The sequence below is a fragment of the Halteromyces radiatus genome (assembly GCF_025201355.1).
Source record: "Halteromyces radiatus strain CBS 162.75 chromosome Unknown BX664scaffold_2, whole genome shotgun sequence".
Taxonomy (NCBI): Eukaryota; Fungi; Mucoromycota; class Mucoromycetes; order Mucorales; family Cunninghamellaceae; genus Halteromyces; species Halteromyces radiatus.
The window spans coordinates 3,168,398-3,192,175 of record NW_026251688.1 but is presented as its reverse complement, the minus strand read 5'-3'; the positions used below and the strand labels follow the sequence as shown (position 1 = coordinate 3,192,175).

The window sequence follows — 23,778 nt, the reverse complement described above, 5'->3', positions numbered from 1 at the left end:
CATCTTGTTCTGAATGTATGTTGTGCCAAACCTGTCGTCATCATAAAGTTGTACTGGAGTGTCCTCTTGTTTGTCAATTTCCAATCTTATCAGGATCAATGAAACAGAATGATCAATAAATACAAAAGAGTGGTAATCAAGTAATGGTAGTAAAACTTGTTGTTGAGAGTAAAAAAAAAAAAAAAAAAAAAAAAAAAAAAAAGAAAAAAGGTAGAGAAGAAAAAGAAACGTCAAAACGAAAAAAAAAAAAACCTTTTCCCCTTCTCCTTTTTATTCTGAAACGCATGCATAACGAAATCGCATATAACGGTGTTTGAACTCTGGAATACCTTTTTTTTTTTTTTTTTCATTAAGTCATGTAGACGAGAGAACAAGACTTGGTTGTGGTACTATTTCATCTGTCACATTAAGCATGATAATCGTCATCACTAAAGTTTCCATCACAAAAATCATCCGTGATCATGTATAAGAAATGGGGAGAGTCACCTTCTGCTACTTCATTACGTGAATTTCCCTAGTACTGATCTTTCCTTCTTTTTTTCTTTTTCTTTTTTTTGCAATTCTTCAATATCACTTCAACAACCGTTTTATTTAATTTTGAAATGAAAATGGATACAAATAATCGAAGCAATATCAATTGTAATGATAAAAAGAATAATAATAATGATAATAAAAGTAATAATGATAAAAAGATAAAAAACATGATGTGTAATGTGTATATTTAAATATATAGATATATATATAAAAAAGAATATAGAATGATATATTGGGTGATTTCTATACTAATCAGCTTGATTATCTTCATTAATCTTGTCTTCAGTCTCTTCTTCATTAGATATTGGGTCAGCTTGATTCTTTTCTTGCTTTCCATCGTCTTGATTTTCATTACCCTCCTCCACCACTTCTTGCTGTTGTTGTTGTTGTTGCTGTTGCTTTTCCATGTAGAGCCGTTGTATCATATCTTTGTCCTTTTGTTGACGTAGTCGATCGATTTCCATGGCACCACCAGTCTTTTTGAGTTTTTTATGATCCACAAACGATGTTAATTCCTTTTCAAAATCATCAATACGATTCGCCAGTTCACGTTGCCGCATGCGATCAGCCATTTCCAACGCTTTGAGTCGACGATCATGATCCACATCAATGGTAGCTACTTGTTTCAGCACGCTAGTCATACCTTCAAATCCATCTTCAGGAGGAGCAACACGGAATTCACGTATAGAGGAAGGAGCATTGTGTCGGGATTTTTCTTGGAATGCATAAATCTTTTCCAAATTTTCAAATACTTCTTGAAGAGCTTCCAAATCATCATTCATATCCATCAGTAGACCTTCTTGTTCCTTGAGTGTTTGTTGCTCCTTCACAATAGTTTGTAATTCTTGTTCCCATGTCTTCTTCCAAATAGGTTTCACTTTGCCAATATACGTTCCAAATTCTTCAATATCGTCCGCCAATGCTTTTCGTTCTTCTCGGCAGTGCGTCATTTGGACTTCAGAAGGTCGGCATTTACGTTGAGTCACATCCAGTTTCAAATGATCAATGGCATCTTGGAGATCTTCAAGTCGCATCGTGATCTTGTCCGACGACGTCAAAAGTTCTTCCTTTCCTTGTTCAATATATTGTCGTGCTTCTGACGGTGTTGCCTTGGCCATCTTTCTTGCTTCCTTCAGAGCCTCCTTTTCCTTATCTCCTATTGTCAAATCCTTGAGTTGTTGGTCCTTGTCCTGAAGATCTTGTACCAGCTTGTTGCGTTCGTCTTGAAGTTCTGTTTGAGCTTGCCGCAACACCATCACTTGACGCTGTAACTTTTCGATTTCATCACGTTGTTCTTGTTGAATTTTTGTTGAAGGTATATCATCATTGGATCCTGCTGTCACTGTTGAAATATTATTGTTATCATCTTTGGTTATCACTGTTGTATTTTCATTAGTAATATCGTTGTTATGGACATCTTCTGTGGGTGGATCATCTTTGCTAGTGACTTCCGCATGTTCAGTTGCAGAAATCGATGAGGATGATGCTGTTGCTAAAGTCTGGCGTACGATTTCCTGCACCAGTGCTTCAGTATCGGGTGCCTGTTGTTCAGTAAGTTTTTGTTCTAGTCGTTCCATTTGTTCCATCATGACACGTCGTGTTTCATTCCATTCTTTGATCAACGAATTCACATCGACTGATTTTTCGTCATTTGCATCTATTAAAAAAAAAAAAAAAAAAAAAAAAAAAAAAAAAAAAAAGGTGAATAACATAAAATAAAAATAGGTCAAAAAACACACAATAATTTTTACCTTGAGGAGTAAGGGAGAGAATAGATTTGTCTCTAACTTCAGTCAGATCTTGTAATTCATAAGATACAGTTGGAAAAGTAGGATCACAGATATAAATACTTGGAAAATCTTGTTGACCAGCATTATAGCCAAATCTTTCGATAAACAACATGCTCAATGCAGGTAACGTCACTTCGCCAGAATAAGATACTTTTTTCGTTTGTTTACCCATTTGAAGATAAAGAGTGAGAGCGGATGGTTGAGTTGTTGTATCATCCACATTGGAGACAGTCTTATTTGTGTCGTTGTCAGTTGATCCTCTAATCATATTGTCATTCCCAGTAGATTGATGACCCAATGAAGGTGCTATAGGCTGAATAAAATCATTTCCAGTTGCTTTGTCCTCATCCACACGATTCAATGGTAATGTTGATGAAGTTGTTGGTAGAGAAGGTAGCGGTGGCGCATCAGATAAAAATCGCTTGGAAGCATAATCAGCACTGGTATTACCACGATACATGGAAGCACGTCGTACAGAGGATCGTCTAGCTAAGTTTTCTTGTCGTTTCAAAGCAGCAAGAGCACTTGCAGTATTTGGATCATTTTCATCAAAGCTGTTATTGTTAATAGGTTGAAGGTGACGTGATGGGCCTGTAGGAACGACCGGTGGTGGAGGAGGAGGTGGAGGTGGAGTCGAAGTAGGTAATGTACGAGAGGCCGAACGAGATGGAATTGGTTGCTGTATAGGTGTTGTTGATGATGGTGATGAAGAAGTGTGTGAAAGTTTTCGATAGGCTTTTTGTTGAGGCGATGACGGTCTAGATGACTGGTTGTAGAATTTTCTAGCATCAGATGACAGGGTTGGTTGAGGCATTCCACCAGTATAAGGGTCATAGTTAGAATGAGTCAATCTATCAGATTTGTTACTTCCAGTACTTTCAGAGTGGGATAAATTGGTAGAACCACGCACATAATTGTCGCTATTACGGTGCCAAGATTCTTGTGATCGATAAGAGTCTCGTGCTGACAAAGGGACACCTGAATGTTGTTGTTGTGGAGGAGGAGAAGATGGCATTTGAGACATTTGAGCATCCATTTCCCGAAGTTGTTGTTGTTTTCCTTTCAAACCATGAAGCAAGTGAACAATGACATCACGAATACGAGGCAAATATTGATCAAGGGCCATTGTCGAAGGTTCTTGGTTCATACATTCTTCAACTGATTGACGAAGTTTATGTGGAATCCATGCAAGGTCACTAAAATAATAATAATAATAATAATAAAAGGGAGGATTAGAGTTGTGAGAGAAAAAAAAAATTATTCATGGTTGTCTATAATACCTTGTTTTCACGTGAGCTTCTTCGAACGATTGAGAAACTCTATAAAACTGAGCTTCTAAAGTATGATGTAATTCAGAAATATCAGCAGAAGACATACGTAGTTGAGACCAAAGATTCAATGCTTCTAATAAGGATTTTGTGGTACGTAACAAGTGAGTAACAACTTGTTCAATTTCACCAGACTAAAAAGAAAAGAAAAGAAAAGAAAAAAAGAAAAAGAAATAGATGAGTAAAGAGAAGAAGAAAAAAAAAATAAAATAAAATAAATATAGTTATACCATGCTTCTATAAGAACCAGTTCTTTGTATATCAGATCGTCTTGCAGGTATTGGTGAATATCCAGTAACGTTTTCACGAGATCCATAGTCCATGGTTTGTAAAGGTTAAAGAGAAAAAAAAAAAAGAAGAAAAGAAAAGAAAAAATAGAAAAGAAAAAAAAGGAGTGAAGGGCCCAAAAGTTATTGTATTTTTGCAACCCAGCCAATACACAAAAAGAAAAAGAAAAGAAAAAAGCCGGTCCTTGAATTTTTGTTGTTATTTTTTTTTTTTTCCTTTTTCTTTTTTTTCCCTTTTGTTCACAATCAACATATAATATATAAAATGAAGTTGGTTAGGTAAAGAAGAGCTATTTATATTTCTATGTATCATATTTAAATAGTTATGCTATTCTAACTTCATATATATAAATATATTTCTTTTTTTAGATTTTTGATGAAATTGAATAATGAATCAGTGTCAGTAGAATTGAAGAATGGCACTGTTGTTCACGGCACTATCACAGGTATATATATATATAGATTAATATAACTTTGTCTATGATATCAATACAGATTATTCTTTATTTTTATGTATATATATATTTATATATTTCCTTTTTTTTTTTACATAGGTGTTGATATGAGTATGAATACTCATTTGAAAACTGTCAAGATGACTGTTAAGAACCGCGATCCTGTTAGCTTGGATACCTTAAGTATTCGCGGTAACAACATTCGATGCGTTATTTTACCGGATAGTTTACCTTTGGATACTTTATTGATCGATGATACTCCAAAAGCAAAGAGTAGCAAGAAAAAAGAAGGTAAAGAAAGAAACGAAATCAAAAGATTAAAGATCTATATTTTACTGATCTTTCATTCTATTTTCTTTAGATGGTGCTGGTGGACGTGGTCGTGGACGTGGAATGGCACGAGGACGTGGACGTGGTGGACGTGGAAGACGTTAGAATGTTATTATCTTTTGTATATTTTTTTTATTATCATTATTATCATTTTACTACTCTTTTTTTTTTTTTTTTACTGTTGTTTATTATTCCTTTTTTTAGTATTCTTTTCTTCTACATTATGTCTCGATCAAATAAACCAGTCCAAAAGAAAACGTGTTTAGTTTACTTTATATTTAGTGATGAAAGGAGAAAGGGAGTAGGAAGAAGGAGAACGTGATGAGAGAATAGGAATACATCATAAACGTGCCATGATAGACTTAGAAAGGGTGCCATGCAATGTCATGTAGATGTATGAAATATGTATGTATCCAGATAGATGAACGAATTGCAAAGACAACAAGATTGAAAAAGGAGACGATAAATTGAGGGAAAATAAGGTTCAATTGAACCCTGAACACATCTCACGTAACAAGAAAAAAAAAAAAAGGGAAAAAGAAAAAAATCATACCATGATTTTTCTTTCCATATATTACTTCGAAGTTGTATATTTTTATTATTACTAGTATTATTAAAGTAAGACTAAGGAGAAAGAATAAGAGCTGGAAAATATGCTGGTGGGAATCCAAATAAAAATAATAAAAAAAGAAATAATTATAATAGTAAGAATAAATATCAATAGATGGGAATAAACTATGTACGGTGTGGAATTATAAAGTAAAAGTGATAAAGAACTAACTTGTATAATAAGAAAATAGTTGATTGTATATACAAAAAAAAAAAAAAAAAAAAAGATCAGTTTGCTGGTTGATTATACTCTAGCCTGCTGAGTTGTACGATGATTGATAAATGCCATTGTGTGAGGTGTTGAAGTGGTAGGAGTAGCATGTTGTTGTTGTTGTTGTTGTTGTTGTTGTTGTTGGTGATGAAGATGATGATGATGGTGACGATGATGGGCAGAAGGAGATGGAGGAGGAGGCGAACATAAAGGATGTTGTTGAAGTAAATGTTGTTTTGATGTATGTCCTTGAACTCGTTCATGTCGTCTGAGTGCATCCATTCTCGTGAATTTTTTACCACATTGATCACAATAACAAAAAGGTCTATTTTTCAAATGAATTGTTTGATGCCTTGATAAATCGTAAGATCGTCTAAATGTTTGCCCACAAATACGGCCAGATGATGGATCTACTACATGTTCACACAAAAACTGACCCGTTAATTTTTGATGATGACGATGGGAGTGATGATGTCGTTGTTGGTGGTTTTGATGAAGTTGTGGTTGTCTATGATGAATTTCCCTTTGTTGATTACGATGAGAATAATGTTGATGAGAATAAAATGGATGATCTTTTGTACTTGGTATAGGTAAGTGATTAATCATTGTTGTTGACTGTTGTGTAGCTGTTATTGTTGATGAAGGTGTGGATGATGGACGAGGAGAAGTAATAGCAGGAAGATAATTTGGTCGTTGAGGAGATTGTTGAAGAGGAGCCAATTGAGGGTGAAGTAAAACGTCATTATCCAAAGAAGGAGACGAAGTAATGGATGATAGAGCTGGTAGTTTGATTGTGATGGGAGAAGGAGTGGTGACAATACGAGGATAAGACGGTGATGAAGGAGCTGTTGATGGTCGACGCATTTCCAATGGATGAACACTATGAGTTGGCGGAGATGGTGAAGAGATTGATCTGCCACAATAACCAGGAGGAGGTGATAAATGTGTAAGAGTCCTTGATGGTGATGATGATGATGATGATGATGATGATGTAGATTGAATTGATGGTGTAACACGCTGTTTTTTCTTGACAGGTTCATCCATAGAGATCCCAGAATCCTTTCGAATACAAGATCCATCATTTTCAGAAGATTGAGAAGAAGTATCATCCGACCGCCATTGTTGTTGTAGTTGTGGGGAAGATCTATGATGTCTAGTGCTATCTTGATTATCAGTCCATCTGAGAACTGTCGGCTTGATAACCGGGACATTATCTATCATATTTAAAAAGAAAATAAAAAGAGAAGAATTAGAGAAGGATGGTTACTTTCTTTTTATTTTCATTACAATAGACTTACTGATTTTGGGTTGGTTAGACTTTGGTGACAGCGTGATATCCGCACGGTTATGCTTTGTTGCTTTCTTCAATGCCTGATGTAAAGTTGGGGTATCATAGATGATAACTTGATTTTCCATCATGAAATCATATGATGAAATGGCGATATCCTAATAAATAGATAAATTGACGTACGAATTTTCAAAAATAATAATAAGAATAAAGTATAAGGTGATTATGGCACTCCAACACACAAACTACCATAGTTACCTTAAAAGAAAACTTGACATGTTTCACAAGATCTTCAAAAGATAATAGTTTATCCGGATAGAAGGAGATAAAATGCACCTGTTGATTCAAGCGAATACTAAGAAAAGTTCAAAAAAAAAAATACAATACCAGTGAGTAATTTTGGAAAAAAAATGATATGTAATAAATCGATGATTACCTTAAAGTGGAAGGTAGCATGGGTAAACGTAGATGAGCAAGCGAAAAAGAAAAATGAATGTAATGGGTGTGATGAATAATAGAGGAAAAAAAAAAAAAAAAAAGGTAAAATGAATGGAAAGAGAAAGGTATTAAAAGGATGAAGCTCGATTTGCAAGAAAAAGTCGCAGGATTTATGGAGAAAAAAAGTGACCTTTTTTTTTTGGGATTTTCCATAAAAGGAAGAGAAGGAAGAAAGGGGTGGCAATGGGTGAAAGGTTTATTTTTTTATTTTATTTTTTTTTTCTTAATGGTTTAGTTCTAAAACATACCAAACGATGGGTGGCTAATGAACTAAAAACATGTGGCAAAGCTATTCTAGAGTCATCAAATTGAACGTGGACTCTCCCCAATCTTTTTTCCTTTTTCCTCTTTGCCCCTGAAAGTCATTGTGAGTTGCTGTGTTTGACATCTTGCCACATTCTGATGACGACTTTGGATCCCTTTATCTATTCATCTTTATTTCTATGATTCTTACTACTCCTTTTTTTTTTTATATATATATCTCGGTATTATTTCAATACCCTTAAGATCTTATGACCTTATTATTTTCATCATCATCCTTTTTTTTTTATGTCGATCGCATTTAATAAAATAAAATAAAGTAAAAACAAGTATTCAATTGAGTTTGTCAACAGACCTTTGTTTTTTTTCTTTTTTTTTTTTTTTTTTTTTTTAAGACTTGCAGTTCATGCAGGTTCAATTATAAAAAGAAATGATTCATCCACATAATCCGTCACTCGGCTCATAACAGAAAACCAACCAAACAAACCTCATAAAAGGAGACCCTTTGTTTCTCACTTTTTTTTTTTATCTCCAGGGCTCAGTTACAATTGAATAAGAAAAACGTGTCACTTTCTTAACAAATGGAAAAGAGTCAGTGGGCTTTTTTCCATTTTTTTTTTCTTCTGTTACAAAAACATGAGGTACAGGAGGAGTGCATCATGGATCCCTCAGAGTGTTTTATGAAGTAGGAGTGATGGAAAGATGAAACTCCACCCCTATATGAAAATAGTGCGGTTAACAATAAAGATCCATCTTTTTTTTCTTTTTTTTTTTCCTTTCCATTGTTACCCTGTCTTTTCTGTTTAGTATCCTATCCGACATTCCTATCTTAAAAAGAATCTGAGAGTAATCATTATATATTAATGATAGAGTCCCTGAATTATTTTGAATAAAAAGTAAAAGAAGACAAGCAAGCTGACTTTCCTGGTTTATCAATAGCTGCAGTGTAACAAAAGATGCAATGGTTTTGTATCAATGATGATCATCACCTTCATCTCCTTCTTCTCCTCTAATTGATCCGATATACAATGATGATCACTACTACTGCTACTATTAGGTTTGTATCTACAGATACCATCAACTGCTTAAAAAAAAAAAAAAAAACAAACCAATTTTAGTTGCAGTTCCTTTTAGAGAGATCATCCATCGGACAAAGCATAAATAAACAATGAAGGAAATATGAGGGGAGGGAGTGATCGTAAATGAAAACACATCAATCAGGTCCATGATATATATTATATGATATCAGGTAGATATGCTTTCTCCTTAAGGTTCTTTGATCATGCGGATATTTTACTCAGAGATTTATACTTTGATTTCACTTTTGACTTTTTATCTTCCATTAAAATAGATGATCATTGTTAAATTCATTAAATGGTGATTATAGTAATTGTATGTTGATGTAAGTAGCAGTGATGGCATAATAATACAGCATCGAATGATTTGATGATATGTAATGATGGATGATACGTTATGATGGTATGAGATAATTTTCGTAATTTAGCATATTTTACCACGTATATACGCAGTATGATGTAAAATGAAAAGTTCCTAGTTAGGATGTGAAGGTAGCAATAAAAGAAAATAGATGAATAAGGTAAACAGCAATTTGTTAGATGATTGCTCAAGCTCTAAACATATCGTATTACATCAAACGATAGGACATAACGCAAAATATGTTTACTATCTCAGAAAAAAAAAGATCAAACAAGCTGGTCAGTGAGATGGCAGATCCTGATGATAAATATGGTTTGTAATGTGAGTTTGTTTTATTTGGCATAGAATAAAGAATAATAATGTTCTAAATAAAGAAAACAAGAATAAAAAAAAGGATGAGATTTCTATGGAATAAGGAAAATAAATGGAATGCCTAAAGAGTAGTAGAAAAAAAAAACAAATAAATTAAATAACAAGAGGAAGAGAGGTTGTGTGAGAAAGGGAGTCATCATAATAAGGTAAAGAAATTCAATGGATGGGAAAATGGAATAAAAAAAATAAGTCAAATGGGTAATATTAGAAAGATGAGGTGATATAAAGGTTTGTGCATAAAGGTAAATTGAAGATCTAAAGTAAGAGAGAAGAATATAATAATAAAGATAATAATGGATAATAGTAATGGTAAGTAAATGATGAATGAAACTAATGCTAGAGAAGGAATCACATGATTCAGTACTGAGGAAGGACATGGTTAGCAAAGCGAGCCAATTCGTGGGAAGTCGTATAAGGAAGCAAGTTACTCTTGATATGAGCATCGATTTCCTATTAAAAAAAATATAAAATCAATATATCATTCATCCTTTTTTTTGGGGGGGAGGGTAGGATTTTACCATTAAGACATCCTTTGCAGAAGGACGAGTAGAAGCTTCTTCATCCAATAACCAGGCAACAAGACCTCGCATATACATAGAAGGATGACTATAAGTAAAGGTAGGACTTGGTTCTGTAGCAATGATATCAAACAATTCTTCTTCATCCTTGATCAAATAATGAGGAGGGACACGATCCATCATTTCAATAATAGTAATACCAAGAGACCACATATCAATCTTTTCATCATAATATTCTTCTCGGATAACTTCTGGTGCCATCCTATTAGTAAAAAGAAAAAAAAAATGTAAATATTTTATTTGTTTTTTTTTTCTTTTCTTTTCTTTTCTTATTACCATTTAGTTGTACCCAGTCTATCACGATTTCGTCTATCTAAACGAGCAGCTAAACCAAAATCAGCTATATATATATAAAATAAAAAGGAGTAAGTAAATCAATCCTAAATGATAGTTGTTTTTCTTACCTAATTTAATTTGACCATTCCAACCAAGTAACAGGTTTTCACATTTGACATCACGATGGAGTAAGCCTTTACTATGCAAGTAAATCAAAGCTTTCAAAGTTTCACAAGCAATATGTACAGTAAAACCTTCAGGAATACCACGTTGACAAAGAATAGCGAAAACTGAACAACGCATCAAATCCATAGCAATCCAAATATCATCACGGCACATGGTAACTTCACGTAATTTGATCAAATTTGCATGTCCACTAGCCATGATTCGTAATTCTCGAAGAATAGCAGCACGATATTCACGATCGGGATCCAATTTACATCGTTTGATAGCCAGTTGTACATTGGGTTGTTTTCTAAAACTAGCTCTAACCACCGCACCATTGACCCTAATTTGGTAGTACAAATATTAGAAAATAAAAATAAACAAATAAAAGATCATGTTCTACTGCTTTTTTTTTTTTTTTTTTTGTATATTTACCCTGTACCAATTTCCTTGAAATCAGAATAACGTTGACGAGGATCAGATGTTCTTATAGTGACCTTGGGTAAGATTTTTTTCATCTTGGCTTCAAATTTGTTTTCAGCACGGGCTAGGGGTGGCAACTGAGGGATTTGATAATGAGGACTAGGAGGATACCATGGACGCTATTTATATATATATATAAATAAATTTAATAAATGTAAATTAATATAATTATTATTGATTTATTATTATCTTTTTTTTTTTTTTTGTTCTTTACCTTGGTAACTTGTTTAGCAGGATCCATAGGTCGTAAATTCAAAGCAACTGGTATTTCTGGTTTCAAATAAGCATTTCCAAGAATATCGGGTACTTCATAACAACCAGGAGATCTCCATACATCCTATTAAATAAAAATGATAAATAAAAATGTTCTTTTTAATATGATTCCTATTTATATACCTTATTGGAAGTTGAATTTGATAATTTTCCATCCGAAAGTGAAGATTGACGACGTAAGTTTCCAGTTGATTTGCGTTTAGGATAAATAGAAGCAACACGAAATGTATTAGAAGTAGTACTGGTACAATTAGGCTCTGACTTGCTCTTTTGAAGTATCGCCATCTTGAAATGATATAAATATATGTATATATTATATAAAGAAAAAGGTTAAGAAATGAATAAAATTATGATAAATATATTAGTTTATTTATTTACCTTTGAAGAAGTTTGAGTTTTGGGAGTTCGTTTTTGGTTGATAGGTTGCATTCTTGTCGGAAGGAGGAAGTGTAGGAGAGTAGAATATATCAAGGAGTGTGTATATATGGTAAGAAGGGGGTGAGTATTGGAAGAGAGGCGTGTTTTATAAGTGAAGAAGAAAACTCGTTTTCAGGAGAGTGTGAGAGAATGAGAAAAAGAAAATAGAAGAAGAGAAAGAATTTGTTATTCGAAATGTAAGTTGACTAAACGAGAGGAAGATAGAAAAAGAATAAAGGAATGTTTAAGGGAAATTAAAAGGAATGGTAGTGGGATAATATTATTGTTCAAAAGAAAAAAGAAAAAAAAAAAAGAAAAGAAAAGAAAAAGAAAAGAAATATCAAAGTGGGGTATTAAAGAAAAGAAAAAAAAAAATATGAAAGGGGATAAAGATTTGAAATGGCGGATATTGATGTGCAACCATCACCAAAAGGCACATGATATCGGGTTACACTTTTCTCTGCAGTCTTTTGATGACGTGCACTGGTTTGCATGATTAGTTCTTTTGCTACTCAAAAAAAAAAAAAAAAGAAAGAAAAAAAAAATAAAATAAAATAAAAAAAAAAAAAACGTTGAAACCCTATTGACAGCTGTATCTATCGTGATTTTTTTTTATCCCACCAAATTTCCCTTTTCTAGGCTCTCCGCCTTCCGCATAAAACGATTAAGTCCCAGAGAGTTAACACTTTTTCTTTCTTTCTTTCTTTCTTTCTTTCTTTCTTTCTTTCTTTCTTTCTTTCTTTCTTTCTTTCTTTCTTTCTTTCTTTCTTTTCTTTTCTTTTCTTTTCTTTTTTTTTTCTTTACTATTCTTGTTTATATAAAATAATAATGACACTATCAAAATCATCCATGGATAAAAGACAATCTATTTCAAAAACATTCTCTTGGTTACAACACACTACAAACAAACCTGCTATCAATACCAGTCCAACATCAACTATATCTTCTTTATCATCATCATCATCTCCTATCAGTAATAAAAAGTTTGGATTTTTTACAAAGTTTAGAGCTTCTATGACTGAATTGGATCAAATTATATCATCTGATGATGATGAAGAACATTATACACCAACAACACCACGAGACTCTCAACATTTAGCAACACAAGAAACAAAAAATACAATCACTATCATAGAACCATTACCCAAGTCAACAGTATCACTTCCGCCAAGACCTCCTCAACATTTTACTTTAAATCAACGTGTACAAGGTATTTTAGGCTCCACTTTTGATGAAACAGATTATACAATTGAAAGGGAATGGGAACATAATCGACTTCGTTTAGAATTAGATTTGAAGACTCCTGCACCTTACCAATTTTCTTGATTATTGCATACACACATTCTCCCCTGTTTTATTTATTTTATTCATCCTGTATTATAATAAAGTTTCATCACAAGATTTTCTATTGATTCTTTTTCCTTTTTTATATGATTGGTCATTGTGATCGAACAAAGGGCTCAGCATAGACCTTTTTTTTTTTTTTTTAATCCGATATCCACGCGAATGAATTAATATGGTTCATTTAATTACAGTTAATTACAAACTTCAACAATAGTATTAAGGAGAGGTTAGATATGATAGTTTGTTATTGATAAAAATAAAACGATGGAACCTATAATCAGGTATATACCTTTTTGTTTATTTTTTTTTTCTCTCTTTTCTTTACATTTTCTATTTTTACCACGTCCATCCTATTTTGGTACTTATTGAGTGCGAAAAAGTTTTTTTTTTTTTTTCTGGCTGATATTAAACTGAGACATTTCATCCTTTTTTCCTAAAAAAAAAAATATATTTTTTTTTCTATTCTCTTTAACATAGATCAAAATGGATTCAGATAACGATATTTGGGCTTCTAGTGATGATGAAAATAACTATGATCGTATCATTGCTGAAAAAGATTGGGAAAGACTTCAAGAAAACCATGGCAACGTAAAAGCTTTTTTATTTTTATTTTTTTTTTTCGTGAATAACACGCATTTTTCTCTTTTATATTAGGATGGATATAAAGAAGGAATCATAGAAGGGAAGGAAGTTCGTATGCAACATGGTTTTGATAAAGGTTATATTGAAGGACTAGCTATTGGAAAAGAATTAGGTATATTACGCGGAAAGCTAAGGTATATATATATAATATAAAACAAATATGATTAATACTAAATTTTTTTTAATTTTATTTTATAGTACTTACTTGACATTTTATAAACAAATGGAACATAATGAAACTGTCGTCAAAGAATTACAAACTGTTTATGATGAATTAGATAAAGTGGATGTTCAACATATCTTTTCAACTGAATATTTTTCTTCCACTATTTCCGAAAATTATATCTCACCTCAAGATAAAATTCAACAATGGCGAAGGAAAATTGATCAAGTGATTCAAAATACTACTACTTCATATTGAACTTAGTCCTATTTTATTATATATATATATGGAACAACTCAATATGTTTTGGAACAACTCAAAACTTGTCAATCAATGATGACAAAGCAAAAGAAAAAGAAAAAAAAAAAAAAGAGGATGGACTGTCTTCTTTTTTTCTTTTTTTTGGAGCTTGTGATCTATTGGAACTTTTGTATTTGATACGAACAATTTAGAATAGATTGATTGATAGATACATTATTATTAGTTTGATTCTTTAGGCATCATATAATTTTGTCATTTAAATGAAATAAAAAAGAAATTGATAACTCTCCTCTACACTTTAAACAAATTTCAAGCGGCGGAGTTTCCAATCTAAAATCATCAAATAAGGGTCGAGCACGACTTTCTTTTTTTTTTTTTCGTTCTACTTCTTTACTTTTCTCTTGTCGTGTATCATTTATCACTTGACATGGTTTATATAAAACGAAAACCATGGAAAGTCAATTTATTATTTTATATCACACGTAATAATAAAAATATACTATAATCTCCCATCTTTATATCTAACCTTTTTTTTTTTTAACTTTCAATCTTATATTATAGCAATTATTCTTACCTTCTCGACTCTAATATTGGCTCAAGAAGAATCACAAACTCATGTAATTATATTATTCTATTTTTTTATATAATATCTAATTTAAGCATCTGTTCTATTATAACTTAGGTTTTACAAAATGAATATCAACACCAGACCACAGAAGATACTGCATTCTCTAATCAAGGTACATCATACTATCATCCCCACAACTTTAAACTGACTCTTAAGATTCAATATTTTTTTAGGTCAACTATTATATGAACAAGCTTTACAGCAACTAGAAACCTTAACAAAAATACAGTCTTCTTCTACCTCCACCAAGCACAAGCCATTGCCACTCAAAGGGAGACAAACAGGAGTCGTGGGACTATATCATATTGCCACTGACTCTATATGGAAATGGATAGACTCTTATCTTACCGATAGCACCGCTAAAACTACTACGTCCTCTACTGAGAATAAAGAAGACATTCAAACTTCGTCATCATCCTCCACCACACAAGGCATCAACCAACAGGACGAACGTTTACAGGAAGCAACACGATTATTAGAAGAAGCTGGAAAAACATATGGAAATAAGGACGCGTTATTTTTATTAGCAGAAATGTACTTTGTAAGTTCAAAAAAAAAAAAAAAGGATTCATACTAGAGAAAGACTAATTCTAACTTTTAACTCTAGTATGAAAAATATTCTCAACCCCGTGATTACAAATTAGCATTTGATTACTATCAGAAATTAGCGAATACTGGAAATGCAACAGCTCAACAAATGATTGGATTTATGTATGCCACTGGTGTTGGAAATGTTATTCAACGTGATCAAGCTCAAGCCTTTTTACATCATACTTTTGCTGCTTTAGGTGGTGACACGGCAGCCGAAATGACTCTGGGTTATCGTTATCTACTAGGCATTGGTACAGATCAAAGTTGTACTGACGCGGTATATTATTACAGGATAGTCGCCGAGAAAGGTAAGAAAAAAAAAAAAAAAAAAAAAAAAAAAAAAAAAAAAAAAAAAAACAGGAAATATCTTGACTGAAAATTGGAAGGGGTTAAAAAAAAAAAAAAAGAGGAGGAAATTAAGCTTAACTTTATCTTTAATCATCTCTATCTTCTCAATTTAGCCATTAATCATTACCTTTCTGGTCCTCCTGGTGGTCTAGCTCTTCCTTTACCCAAAATACGACTAGCTGATGATGATGGTGGAGTATATGGATATGGTGCAAGTGTGATGACAGACAAAATGCATCGTAGCAATTCGGATAAATCCGTTAGCATCGAAGAAGTATTACAATATCTTAGATACTTGGCTCTCCAAAAAGGCGATATTGAAGCCCAGGTAAAAAAAAAAAAAAAAAAAAAAAAAAAAAAAAAGGAGAAGAAAAAAATTTGTAAAAAGGTAATAATTGACTTGTCACTTTTTTTTTTTTGTTTCTGCATATATCTATATATAGCTACGACTTGGCGAAATATACTACCATGGATCAAGAAATGTTCCTCGTGATTTTGGAGAAGCCCTCTACTTTTTCAAAGCTGTGGTTCGTAGATTACCTTCTGGAAAACTTCCAGATTCAATGGTGAAAAGTGAAATTGGAAAAGCCATTGGACAAGCAGCGGGTTATCTTGGAAAGATGTTTATGCGTGGTGAAGGTGTTTCCGAAAATATAGAGATGGCTTATAAATGGTTTATGGTTGGTACAGAATTACAAGATTCTGCTTCTATGAATGGATTAGGTCTGATTCAAATGAAGGGTGAAAAGAAGGTAAGTTATCTTCTTTTTTTTTCCTTAAAAAAAAAAGAAAGGAAATGGTGTGTATCAAGATAGTAACTTTTTTTTTTGTTAGGACTATGAACAAGCTATCATGCTTTTTAAACAAGCTGCCAATCTGAAAAATGCTGATGCTCGTGTCAATCTTGCAAAGGAATACATGAATCATCCATCTACTGTGACGGAAAGTATCAAGCTTTTTGAACTTGCAGCAGAAACATCTAAACATTTGCTTGCCTATTGGTATCTCGGTCAACTTTATGAAAAGGGAATTGGAATGGATAGACCATCGTGTAAACATGCTGTCTCGGTATGTAAAAAAAGAAACGAAAAAAAAGTTCAAGAGTTCTCATTTTATTTATTTTTTTTTATAGTACTACAAAGCGATTGCTGAACGTGGCGACTGGTTATATCCAACTATGGACACTGCTTATGATGCCTATATGCGTGGTGATTTGGACAATGCCTTACTATCTTATATGCTCGCTGCTGAACGTGGTTACGAAATTGCTCAATCCAACGCTGCTTATTTATTAGATACAGGTAAATAAATAAAATGAAGCATTCGCAATTTTTTATTTATTTGGATTTTCTAAACAATTTTTCTTCCTTTTTTTTTCTAAAAAAAAAAATGATAATAATAGATAAAGTGGCACTCAATATTCCGGAGCAAATCGGTTTAGAGGAAAGACCAGCAAGAGACAATTATTTGGAAGAACTTGCATTGATCTATTGGTCCAGATCTGCCAATCAAAACAATGTGGATTCAAGAGTCAAGATGGGTGATTACTACTACCGTGGGATTGGGACTGAAGTGGATTATGATAAGGCGGCATCATGTTATCGAATAGCTGCTGAATTGGAAATGTCACCTATGGCTATGTGGAACCTTGGTTGGATGTATGAAAATGGAATTGGAGTTGCTAAAGATTTCCATCTTGCGAAACGTGCTTACGATACTGCATTGACTACAAGTGGGAACGCCTATCTTCCTGTCAAGTTATCACTGATCAAACTCTACGCTAAATATTATTGGGAATGGCTTATTGGTGGTGAAGTCGGCAATGAATTGTTTTTCTCTCAAGATCCAAAATATCGACAGCAACGTCAAAATCACCAACAGCAACAACAGGATGGATGGGATGAATTACAAGATCAACATACACCATCAGAGGAAGCGATGGCAATCCAACAAGCTCGTCAACGTCAACAGATTGAAGGGCATGATGATCATAATGGGCAATGGAATGAACGTGGAGCTGAAGATGAACTTCGTCGACAATACAACAGACACAAGGAATTGGAAGAACAGGAGGATGATATGCATGAACTTACAGGTAGTAATGAACGACATCGCCGACGAGCTGATGGCACAGCACAAGAAGATGACGACTCCTCCGAAGAGGATGAATTGATTGAAAGCTTGATTATTCTCGGCATTTGTCTTTTGGTTGGATGGTTAGTCTATGTACGTCAATTCCGATTTGGTAACAACAATAACAATAACAATCAACCTGCTGGTCCACAGCAACACGATCCTCTGTTTCAATTCTGATGTTTTTTTTTTTTCATCTCCTTATATGTACACCTTTCTTTTCTTTTTTCTCTTTTTATTTATTTATTAACTTATTAGTTACATCCTCTTTCGCTCATTCTTCATGTTTATACCATTGCCTTTTTTTTAATATCAATAAATGCTCTGATGATGCTGTACTGGGCTTTATCAATGATTTATATGTATCGTTTACTTTATTTGTTTGTTGTGGAGGAATGGTTTTGTGTCGGATGTTACTTCCATCACAGTAAAAAAAAAAAAAAAAAAAAAAAAAAAAAAAAAAAAAAAGGATGATAAATTAATATTAGTATAGACATCTCAATAGTAGCAGTATGATTTTTTCTTAATGATGGAATACTGAATTGACTTCTCATATTGAAAAGTCGATACTAATATTAATTTTCAATATTTTTTTTGACCGTGCATCTTTTTCCCTTTTTCTTTTTTGCGGTTCTCTACGCATTATTGATGGGTTGACTCTTTTTGATTCACTAACAAAAAAAATTATACAAAGTGTATCAAAGGATCTTCTTTTTTTTTTTTATTGATTTATTATATATAATTCTTCCTTTTTATGAGACATAAATAGAAAGAGAGGAAGGAGGAGGAGGGTGGTGAATTCAAAAAGAGGAAACAAAGTGAAAAAAAAAGAAGAGAATAAAAAAAGACTATATAAATGTACCAAAATGATAACAATATGAGAGAGAAAAAAAGTATATGGACTATTGTTTAAGATGAGTGATAAGAAGAGGAGATAAAAAAATAAAAATAATAATAATATCTATTTCTTAGCAGTAGCTTCAGAGGCATTGATATTGAGCAACAAAGTATCAGAATCGAGCATGACACGGTTACCACTTCGGGAGATCACAGAAGCAATTTCACGAGCAGCTTCAATACGCTTCAATTCCAAGAATCCAGGCTTGTTCTTGATAGCTTCACCAATCAATTCAGCAGATTTGGCTTCACCTTGAGCACGAACAATCTATTCCAAAAAAAAAAAAAAGAGTGATGAGATATCTGATCATCTATCCATTCCCATCAATAATACATACCACTGATTGTTTTTCTTGACGAGCCTTGTCAACCACAAAGGCAGCACGTTGAGCATCTTGTTGGGCAATTTGCTTGGCTTCAACAGCACTTTCAAAGACAGGAGAGAAACCAACATGAGTGATAGACACATCATCCAAAACAATGTTGAAACGTAAAGCACGACGCACCAAGTTTTCACGTACAAGACGAGATACACGTTCACGTTGAGTGATCAATTGAGAAGCGGTGAATTGAGCAACAACAGACTTCAATACTTCATTGACAATGGAAGGAAGAATACGTTCATCATAATCTTGACCAAGAGTACGGTAAACAGTGGCAAGTTGATCCACACGAGGCTTGGACAAAACACGACAAGTAATATTGACCATTTGCAAATCTGTTTTCCATCAAAAAAAAAATCATGATTAATGTATCTATAATAGAACATTCTTTCCACATGTTTTTCTTTTTTCCAAAAGAATATTTCTTTTATTGTATTACCTTTGGTACCAGTCAAGGAACCAACATTGCGAGGTTTAGCACGAACATCATAAACAATGGGAGTTTCGAACCAGGGGATCATAAAGTGAGTACCTTCGTTATATACAGTGTTTTGAACACCAAAGAGACGAGTATATTTGATAGCACGGTGACCACCATCAACTAAATGAAAGAAAACAAAAAAAAAAAATGATCAGTTCAAATTCTACTTTCGTTATATGTATCAAAGTAAGTGGTATTTTTTCTTCTTCTTCTTCTTCTTCTTCTTCTTCTTCTTCTTCTTCTTCTTCTTCTTCTTCTTCTTCATTCGATGTTGTTTGATTGATTATACAGTCAAGAATGGTTCAAAAGAATGAGGTGGTTTCGATCTATTTGATGCCTTTGATATACATGTCGAATTCGATACCTTTGTTGTTATTATTGTTGTTTATTTTTGATTTTATTCGCCAGTGTATGAAAACAAAGAAAAAAGAAGAAGAAGAGAATGTTCATGTATTATTGATTTTCTTACCGTTGAAAAGAGAAGCATTGACACCGTAACCCAAGGCACCGAGGACAACCAAAGCACCAGCGGCAGAGCCAGCACCTTTACCAGAACCCTTAGGGAACATGCCACCCAACTTTTGAGCTGCTTGTTTTGCTTGTTGAGCCATGTCTTGTGTAATGTATAAATTAAAAAGAAAAAAAAAGAAAGACGAAAGGGAAAAAAAAAAAGTGAAGGATATGTTTTTTCCACCCCTACCCTCACCCACCTTTTCCCTTCAGACCAAAAAAAAAAAAAAAAGTGATGAAAAAAAAACATAGGGAACGGTGGCTGGTTCGTTTTCACACTCCGTTCTGTCCTTACTACCTATAAGAGGAAAATCGCCACTATTGTAACAGAAGCATTAAACAATCACTATATAAATGGCTTAATAGGATAAAAATCACTTCAGTAACAAGTCATTAAGAGTAATTTCAATATCATTATTACCAGCATAAAAAAACAATAACATCCCATCATACTATTATCCCATCATATTCTCAAAGATCGCCATAAGGGTCAGCATGTTCAATCATATACCCGTTCAGCATCATCATGATCTGCTGTGCAAGCACTGTTATTGGTAATAATCATGTCAACAAGTCAGAATTATACATACGATTCACATATTGCAGAGGTCAGCAGATCATCAAAATGAAAGAATTTGTTTATTAGTGAACCAAGGATAAATTACAACATAAAAAAAAAAATATTAACAATCACCCATTGGCAATGTCATCCAATAATAATAAAAAAAAAAGAGGAAGAGAAGAGATAAAGAAAAAAAAAAATCCACTCTAACTAATAAGAAATAAAGAATAAGAGTAATAAAAATAATAAAAAAAGAGGGATAAAGAATAACTAATAATCATACGCTACAATACCATATTAATGGATACAATATCAACTAGACAGTTTCGGATTTTTCCCCTTCAGCAGGAAGCTTGTCGATTTCAGTACCAAGAGTTTCCTTCATACGTTGAGCAATATATTCACGATCAACTTTCTTACGGGGGTTGGTTTCGAATACAACGTTCATTTCTTCGAGCTACAGGAGAGAAAGAGAAAGAAAGAGTAAGCTAACAATAATAACGAATCCTATTTTTTTTTTTTTTTTTGGGTAATTGTTTGAAGCTTACTGTGAATCCTTTAGTTTCACTATAGAAATAAAGATACAGGGAAATAAGATATCATGAGTTCACTTTTTTTTTTTAATTTATTCACTATCATCCATCCATTCTTTTTTTTTTTTTTTTTTTTTTTTTTTACAATTTACTTACGGATAAGCGAGGTAGACATGCATAGCCATAAGGAAATTGAAACCAGCAAAGAGCATATAAAGACCATAATGCAGACTTTCCATCATCATGGGCACAGCGAAACTGAGTAACCAATTGAAGAACCAGTTAGCAGCGGTGGAGAGAGAAACTGCCATAGCACGTACACGAAGAGGATAAATTTCAGCAGGGTAAATCCAACCTAAAAAAAAAAAAAAAAAAAAAAGCATGAGGTCTTACTTTCTTCAATCCATCTTCTTCTTACCCAAAGGACCCCACGTTACAGCGAAACTTGCAGTGAAAAGATAGACAAAAGCGACAACAGCATTGGTAGTATGATCATTGGGTAAATGCACCGACCATTTGCCATAGTTAGCTGCAGCAGGATTTGTTTCAACATACCAGTCACCAGTCTTGAGAAGACCTCCCACGAGCCAAAGGAATGTAGACATGGCAAGAGCACCAAAGATCATGGTAGGACGACGACCCCATCTATCGACAAACAAGATGGCAGGGACGGTCATGACAACATTGATCACATAACTGACACCAGAAGCAATCAAGGTACTATTTTGATCGTTACCAATACCAGCTATAATTGAGAAAAAAAAATAAAACACATAATATATCAATAAAACCATAAATCCAATGATATAATAAAAAATAGAATTACCTTGTTGGAAAAGGAAGACAACGTAGAACATGATGATATTCATACCAGTCAACTGTTGCCAGATTTGCAAAAAGACACCCAAGAAAACACGGTAAGCAATACCAGGTTTAAATAAGTCGGTATAACGATGAGATGCTTGTTCACGATCAAATTTGACAACGGCATTAATTTCTTCAATTTCCTGTAAATCATGAAATTCAAAATATTAACATCCATCTACAACGTGATTCATATTTCTTTTTTTTTATATATTTACCAATAGAACGCGAGGATGATTTGGATCACCATTACCATGGATATCAGCAAGAACCTTGATAGCTTCATCCATTCGTCCTTTATCAGCTAACCAACGAGGAGAGAAAGGGAAAGCCCACATACCAGCACACAGGATAAGAGCAGGAACTGTTTGAATGGCCCAGAAAACACGGAAAGCAGCAGTAGATTCGATATGACCACAACCAGTTTGAATCCAAAACCTAAAAAAAAAAAAAAAAAAAAAAAAAAAAAAGGAGTGAGAAAGGATTTCATATGATCATCTGAGTGAAGTAATTCAGTGTAACACTTACGCAAGGAAAATACCCCAAGTAATAGACCATTGCTATATGAATAAAGAAAAAAAAATATCAAGTTATTCATTCATGATGATAATAATAATGATGATGATTTACCTGAATAGCGACCAATCGACCACGAATTTCTTTAGGAGCAACTTCAGATTGATACAAAGGAATCACCATAGAAGTGACACCAACTGAAAGACCATTGATAGCACGACCAGCGCAAAGCATAGGAACACCATTGGTAGCAGCCTGTAACACAGAACCAAGAACAAAGAGAGAGGAAGCAACAATTAAGGTATATTTTCTTGAAAAACGATCAGCAGGATAACCAGCAATCAAGGCACCAACGAAACAACCAGCAGAAAGAGCACCATTGATCCCACCTTGTAAAAGAGCACTTGGATGACCAAAATAATCTTGATATCTATATTAATTTTCCATTAAAATTCACGTCTATCCATACCTATTTAACTTACTGTTTTAAACCAATGGTACCACTATTGGAACCTAATAATATTAAAAAAAAAAATCAATCAAGTTTTGATAAGTATATCCTTTTTTTTTCTTTTTTTTTATCCTTTTATTTATTTTTTTATTTTACCAATATCAAAGCCAAACATAATACCACCAATAGATGCCCATGCAGAGATCTATTTATTCACAATAATGGTAGTTAGTTAGTTCTAATTCTATAATGAAGTAAAAGTAAATGTACTTACCACATAGACGTTGGTGGTAAGCCTTGTCCAATTCACCATCGTCAAATAATAAAGAGAAAAAGAAGAAGAAGAAAAAAAAAAAAAAGAAAAAGGACAAGAAAAAGACTAAAGAGAAAAGGAAACTTTTTTTTTTTTGTTAGTTTTATACTTGGAAAATTAAGGTAGTGAGAACATAAGAGTTTAATACCCCGCTGAATCTGATTCTTTGTCTTTTTTTTGTATTTCTTTCAGCATACTCCCCACCTAGCGCCCCCACCCTCTTCTTCAATTCTGCCTCTCATTTCTTTGTATCACTCTGGGCAAAAAGATTATATAATGAAATTCAAAGAGGTTTGAACCGCGGAAAGTACAATAAACCAAAATATTTCCCAAATGAGGCAATACGGGGATCAGAATCTTATATGGATTCTTTTCTGATTGGCCCGGTGTTAACCTGTTCCTTCAATTTTTTTTTTTTTTTTTTTTTTTTTTTTTTACCTAACTTGAGCCTTTTATTTCTCATTTACATCGTGGTGGGAAATTCCTTCCCGTTTGTTTCAATTTTTGATTAAAAGAAAAAGGATGATTCGGAATAAGATGTACCATATATAATCCACTGTTACCAC

The 23,778-nt window shown here is 33.2% G+C and overlaps 8 protein-coding genes across 8 annotated transcripts; 3 read left to right on the top strand and 5 right to left on the bottom strand.

Annotated features, from left to right (window-relative positions):
• Nucleotides 1–614: 614 nt before the first annotated feature.
• Nucleotides 615–3,995, bottom strand: BX664DRAFT_356597 (actin interacting protein 3-domain-containing protein). The gene is made up of 4 exons (XM_051547898.1): nt 3,883–3,995; nt 3,605–3,786; nt 2,286–3,520; nt 615–2,191 (listed from the first exon to the last, which is right to left on the bottom strand). Exons 1-4 carry the CDS (start codon nt 3,973–3,975, stop codon nt 783–785), a joined length of 2,919 nt encoding a protein of 972 aa, XP_051403572.1. The 5' UTR covers nt 3,976–3,995; the 3' UTR covers nt 615–782.
• Nucleotides 3,996–4,306: 311 nt separating this feature from the next.
• On the top strand, nt 4,307–4,823 carry BX664DRAFT_247601 (Sm-like ribonucleoprotein; the record flags this gene model as incomplete). The annotated part of the gene is made up of 3 exons (XM_051540261.1): nt 4,307–4,385; nt 4,494–4,685; nt 4,756–4,823. Coding segments are annotated over 3 exons (339 nt in total), but the record flags the coding sequence as incomplete, so codon positions are not given.
• Nucleotides 4,824–5,577: 754 nt separating this feature from the next.
• BX664DRAFT_292830 (uncharacterized protein) lies at nt 5,578–7,369 on the bottom strand (the record flags this gene model as incomplete). The annotated part of the gene is made up of 4 exons (XM_051542008.1): nt 7,269–7,369; nt 7,091–7,187; nt 6,843–6,990; nt 5,578–6,758 (listed from the first exon to the last, which is right to left on the bottom strand). The coding sequence occupies exons 1-4, from the start codon at nt 7,286–7,288 to the stop codon at nt 5,578–5,580; spliced, it is 1,446 nt and encodes a 481-aa protein (XP_051403570.1). The 5' UTR covers nt 7,289–7,369.
• A 1,967-nt stretch (nt 7,370–9,336) lies between these two features.
• Nucleotides 9,337–11,942, bottom strand: BX664DRAFT_326153 (kinase-like domain-containing protein). The gene is made up of 8 exons (XM_051544168.1): nt 11,554–11,942; nt 11,299–11,460; nt 11,117–11,239; nt 10,855–11,021; nt 10,383–10,762; nt 10,255–10,318; nt 9,919–10,180; nt 9,337–9,850 (listed from the first exon to the last, which is right to left on the bottom strand). Exons 1-8 carry the CDS (start codon nt 11,602–11,604, stop codon nt 9,758–9,760), a joined length of 1,302 nt encoding a protein of 433 aa, XP_051403569.1. The 5' UTR covers nt 11,605–11,942; the 3' UTR covers nt 9,337–9,757.
• A 1,429-nt stretch (nt 11,943–13,371) lies between these two features.
• Nucleotides 13,372–14,309, top strand: BX664DRAFT_326151 (uncharacterized protein). The gene is made up of 3 exons (XM_051544167.1): nt 13,372–13,524; nt 13,591–13,712; nt 13,777–14,309. The coding sequence occupies exons 1-3, from the start codon at nt 13,420–13,422 to the stop codon at nt 13,997–13,999; spliced, it is 450 nt and encodes a 149-aa protein (XP_051403568.1). The 5' UTR covers nt 13,372–13,419; the 3' UTR covers nt 14,000–14,309.
• An 87-nt stretch (nt 14,310–14,396) lies between these two features.
• Nucleotides 14,397–18,138, top strand: BX664DRAFT_326148 (uncharacterized protein). The gene is made up of 10 exons (XM_051544166.1): nt 14,397–14,484; nt 14,564–14,619; nt 14,685–14,742; nt 14,804–15,171; nt 15,238–15,529; nt 15,683–15,897; nt 16,013–16,321; nt 16,404–16,637; nt 16,702–16,870; nt 16,972–18,138. The coding sequence occupies exons 1-10, from the start codon at nt 14,430–14,432 to the stop codon at nt 17,880–17,882; spliced, it is 2,667 nt and encodes an 888-aa protein (XP_051403567.1). The 5' UTR covers nt 14,397–14,429; the 3' UTR covers nt 17,883–18,138.
• A 264-nt stretch (nt 18,139–18,402) lies between these two features.
• On the bottom strand, nt 18,403–20,198 carry BX664DRAFT_326146 (prohibitin-2). The gene is made up of 4 exons (XM_051544165.1): nt 19,933–20,198; nt 19,422–19,583; nt 18,938–19,317; nt 18,403–18,867 (listed from the first exon to the last, which is right to left on the bottom strand). Exons 1-4 carry the CDS (start codon nt 20,072–20,074, stop codon nt 18,664–18,666), a joined length of 888 nt encoding a protein of 295 aa, XP_051403566.1. The 5' UTR covers nt 20,075–20,198; the 3' UTR covers nt 18,403–18,663.
• Nucleotides 20,199–20,573: 375 nt separating this feature from the next.
• On the bottom strand, nt 20,574–23,258 carry BX664DRAFT_326143 (general substrate transporter). Its single transcript, XM_051544164.1, has 11 exons — nt 23,174–23,258; nt 23,056–23,104; nt 22,931–22,961; nt 22,563–22,878; nt 22,461–22,492; nt 22,151–22,370; nt 21,895–22,075; nt 21,487–21,813; nt 21,225–21,423; nt 21,084–21,102; nt 20,574–20,992 (listed from the first exon to the last, which is right to left on the bottom strand). The coding sequence occupies exons 1-11, from the start codon at nt 23,210–23,212 to the stop codon at nt 20,852–20,854; spliced, it is 1,554 nt and encodes a 517-aa protein (XP_051403565.1). The 5' UTR covers nt 23,213–23,258; the 3' UTR covers nt 20,574–20,851.
• Between the last annotated feature and the right edge of the window lie 520 nt (nt 23,259–23,778).

Coding starts and splice junctions, on each gene's coding strand:
- BX664DRAFT_326148 (XM_051544166.1), top strand. CDS start 14,430: ATGGTTTATATAAAACGAAAACCATGGAAAGTCAATTTATTATTTTAT. Junction 16,322..16,403: donor AAATGAAGGGTGAAAAGAAG/GTAAGTTATCTT, acceptor TTTTTTTGTTAG/GACTATGAACAAGCTATCAT. Junction 16,871..16,971: donor TGCTTATTTATTAGATACAG/GTAAATAAATAA, acceptor TGATAATAATAG/ATAAAGTGGCACTCAATATT.
- BX664DRAFT_326146 (XM_051544165.1), bottom strand. CDS start 20,074: ATGGCTCAACAAGCAAAACAAGCAGCTCAAAAGTTGGGTGGCATGTTC. Junction 19,584..19,932: donor CAATGCTTCTCTTTTCAACG/GTAAGAAAATCA, acceptor TCTTTCATTTAG/TTGATGGTGGTCACCGTGCT. Junction 19,318..19,421: donor TTCCTTGACTGGTACCAAAG/GTAATACAATAA, acceptor GATGGAAAACAG/ATTTGCAAATGGTCAATATT.
- BX664DRAFT_326153 (XM_051544168.1), bottom strand. CDS start 11,604: ATGCAACCTATCAACCAAAAACGAACTCCCAAAACTCAAACTTCTTCA. Junction 10,319..10,382: donor GAATGGTCAAATTAAATTAG/GTAAGAAAAACA, acceptor ATATATATATAG/CTGATTTTGGTTTAGCTGCT. Junction 10,181..10,254: donor AGACTGGGTACAACTAAATG/GTAATAAGAAAA, acceptor TTTTACTAATAG/GATGGCACCAGAAGTTATCC.
- BX664DRAFT_326151 (XM_051544167.1), top strand. CDS start 13,420: ATGGATTCAGATAACGATATTTGGGCTTCTAGTGATGATGAAAATAAC. Junction 13,525..13,590: donor TTCAAGAAAACCATGGCAAC/GTAAAAGCTTTT, acceptor CTTTTATATTAG/GATGGATATAAAGAAGGAAT. Junction 13,713..13,776: donor ATATTACGCGGAAAGCTAAG/GTATATATATAT, acceptor TTTATTTTATAG/TACTTACTTGACATTTTATA.
- BX664DRAFT_326143 (XM_051544164.1), bottom strand. CDS start 23,212: ATGGTGAATTGGACAAGGCTTACCACCAACGTCTATGTG. Junction 22,076..22,150: donor ATCATCCTCGCGTTCTATTG/GTAAATATATAA, acceptor CATGATTTACAG/GAAATTGAAGAAATTAATGC. Junction 21,424..21,486: donor TGTAACGTGGGGTCCTTTGG/GTAAGAAGAAGA, acceptor TTTTTTTTTTAG/GTTGGATTTACCCTGCTGAA.
- BX664DRAFT_356597 (XM_051547898.1), bottom strand. CDS start 3,975: ATGGACTATGGATCTCGTGAAAACGTTACTGGATATTCACCAATACCT. Junction 3,521..3,604: donor GAAGCTCACGTGAAAACAAG/GTATTATAGACA, acceptor TTATTATTTTAG/TGACCTTGCATGGATTCCAC. Junction 2,192..2,285: donor TCTCTCCCTTACTCCTCAAG/GTAAAAATTATT, acceptor TTTTTTTAATAG/ATGCAAATGACGAAAAATCA.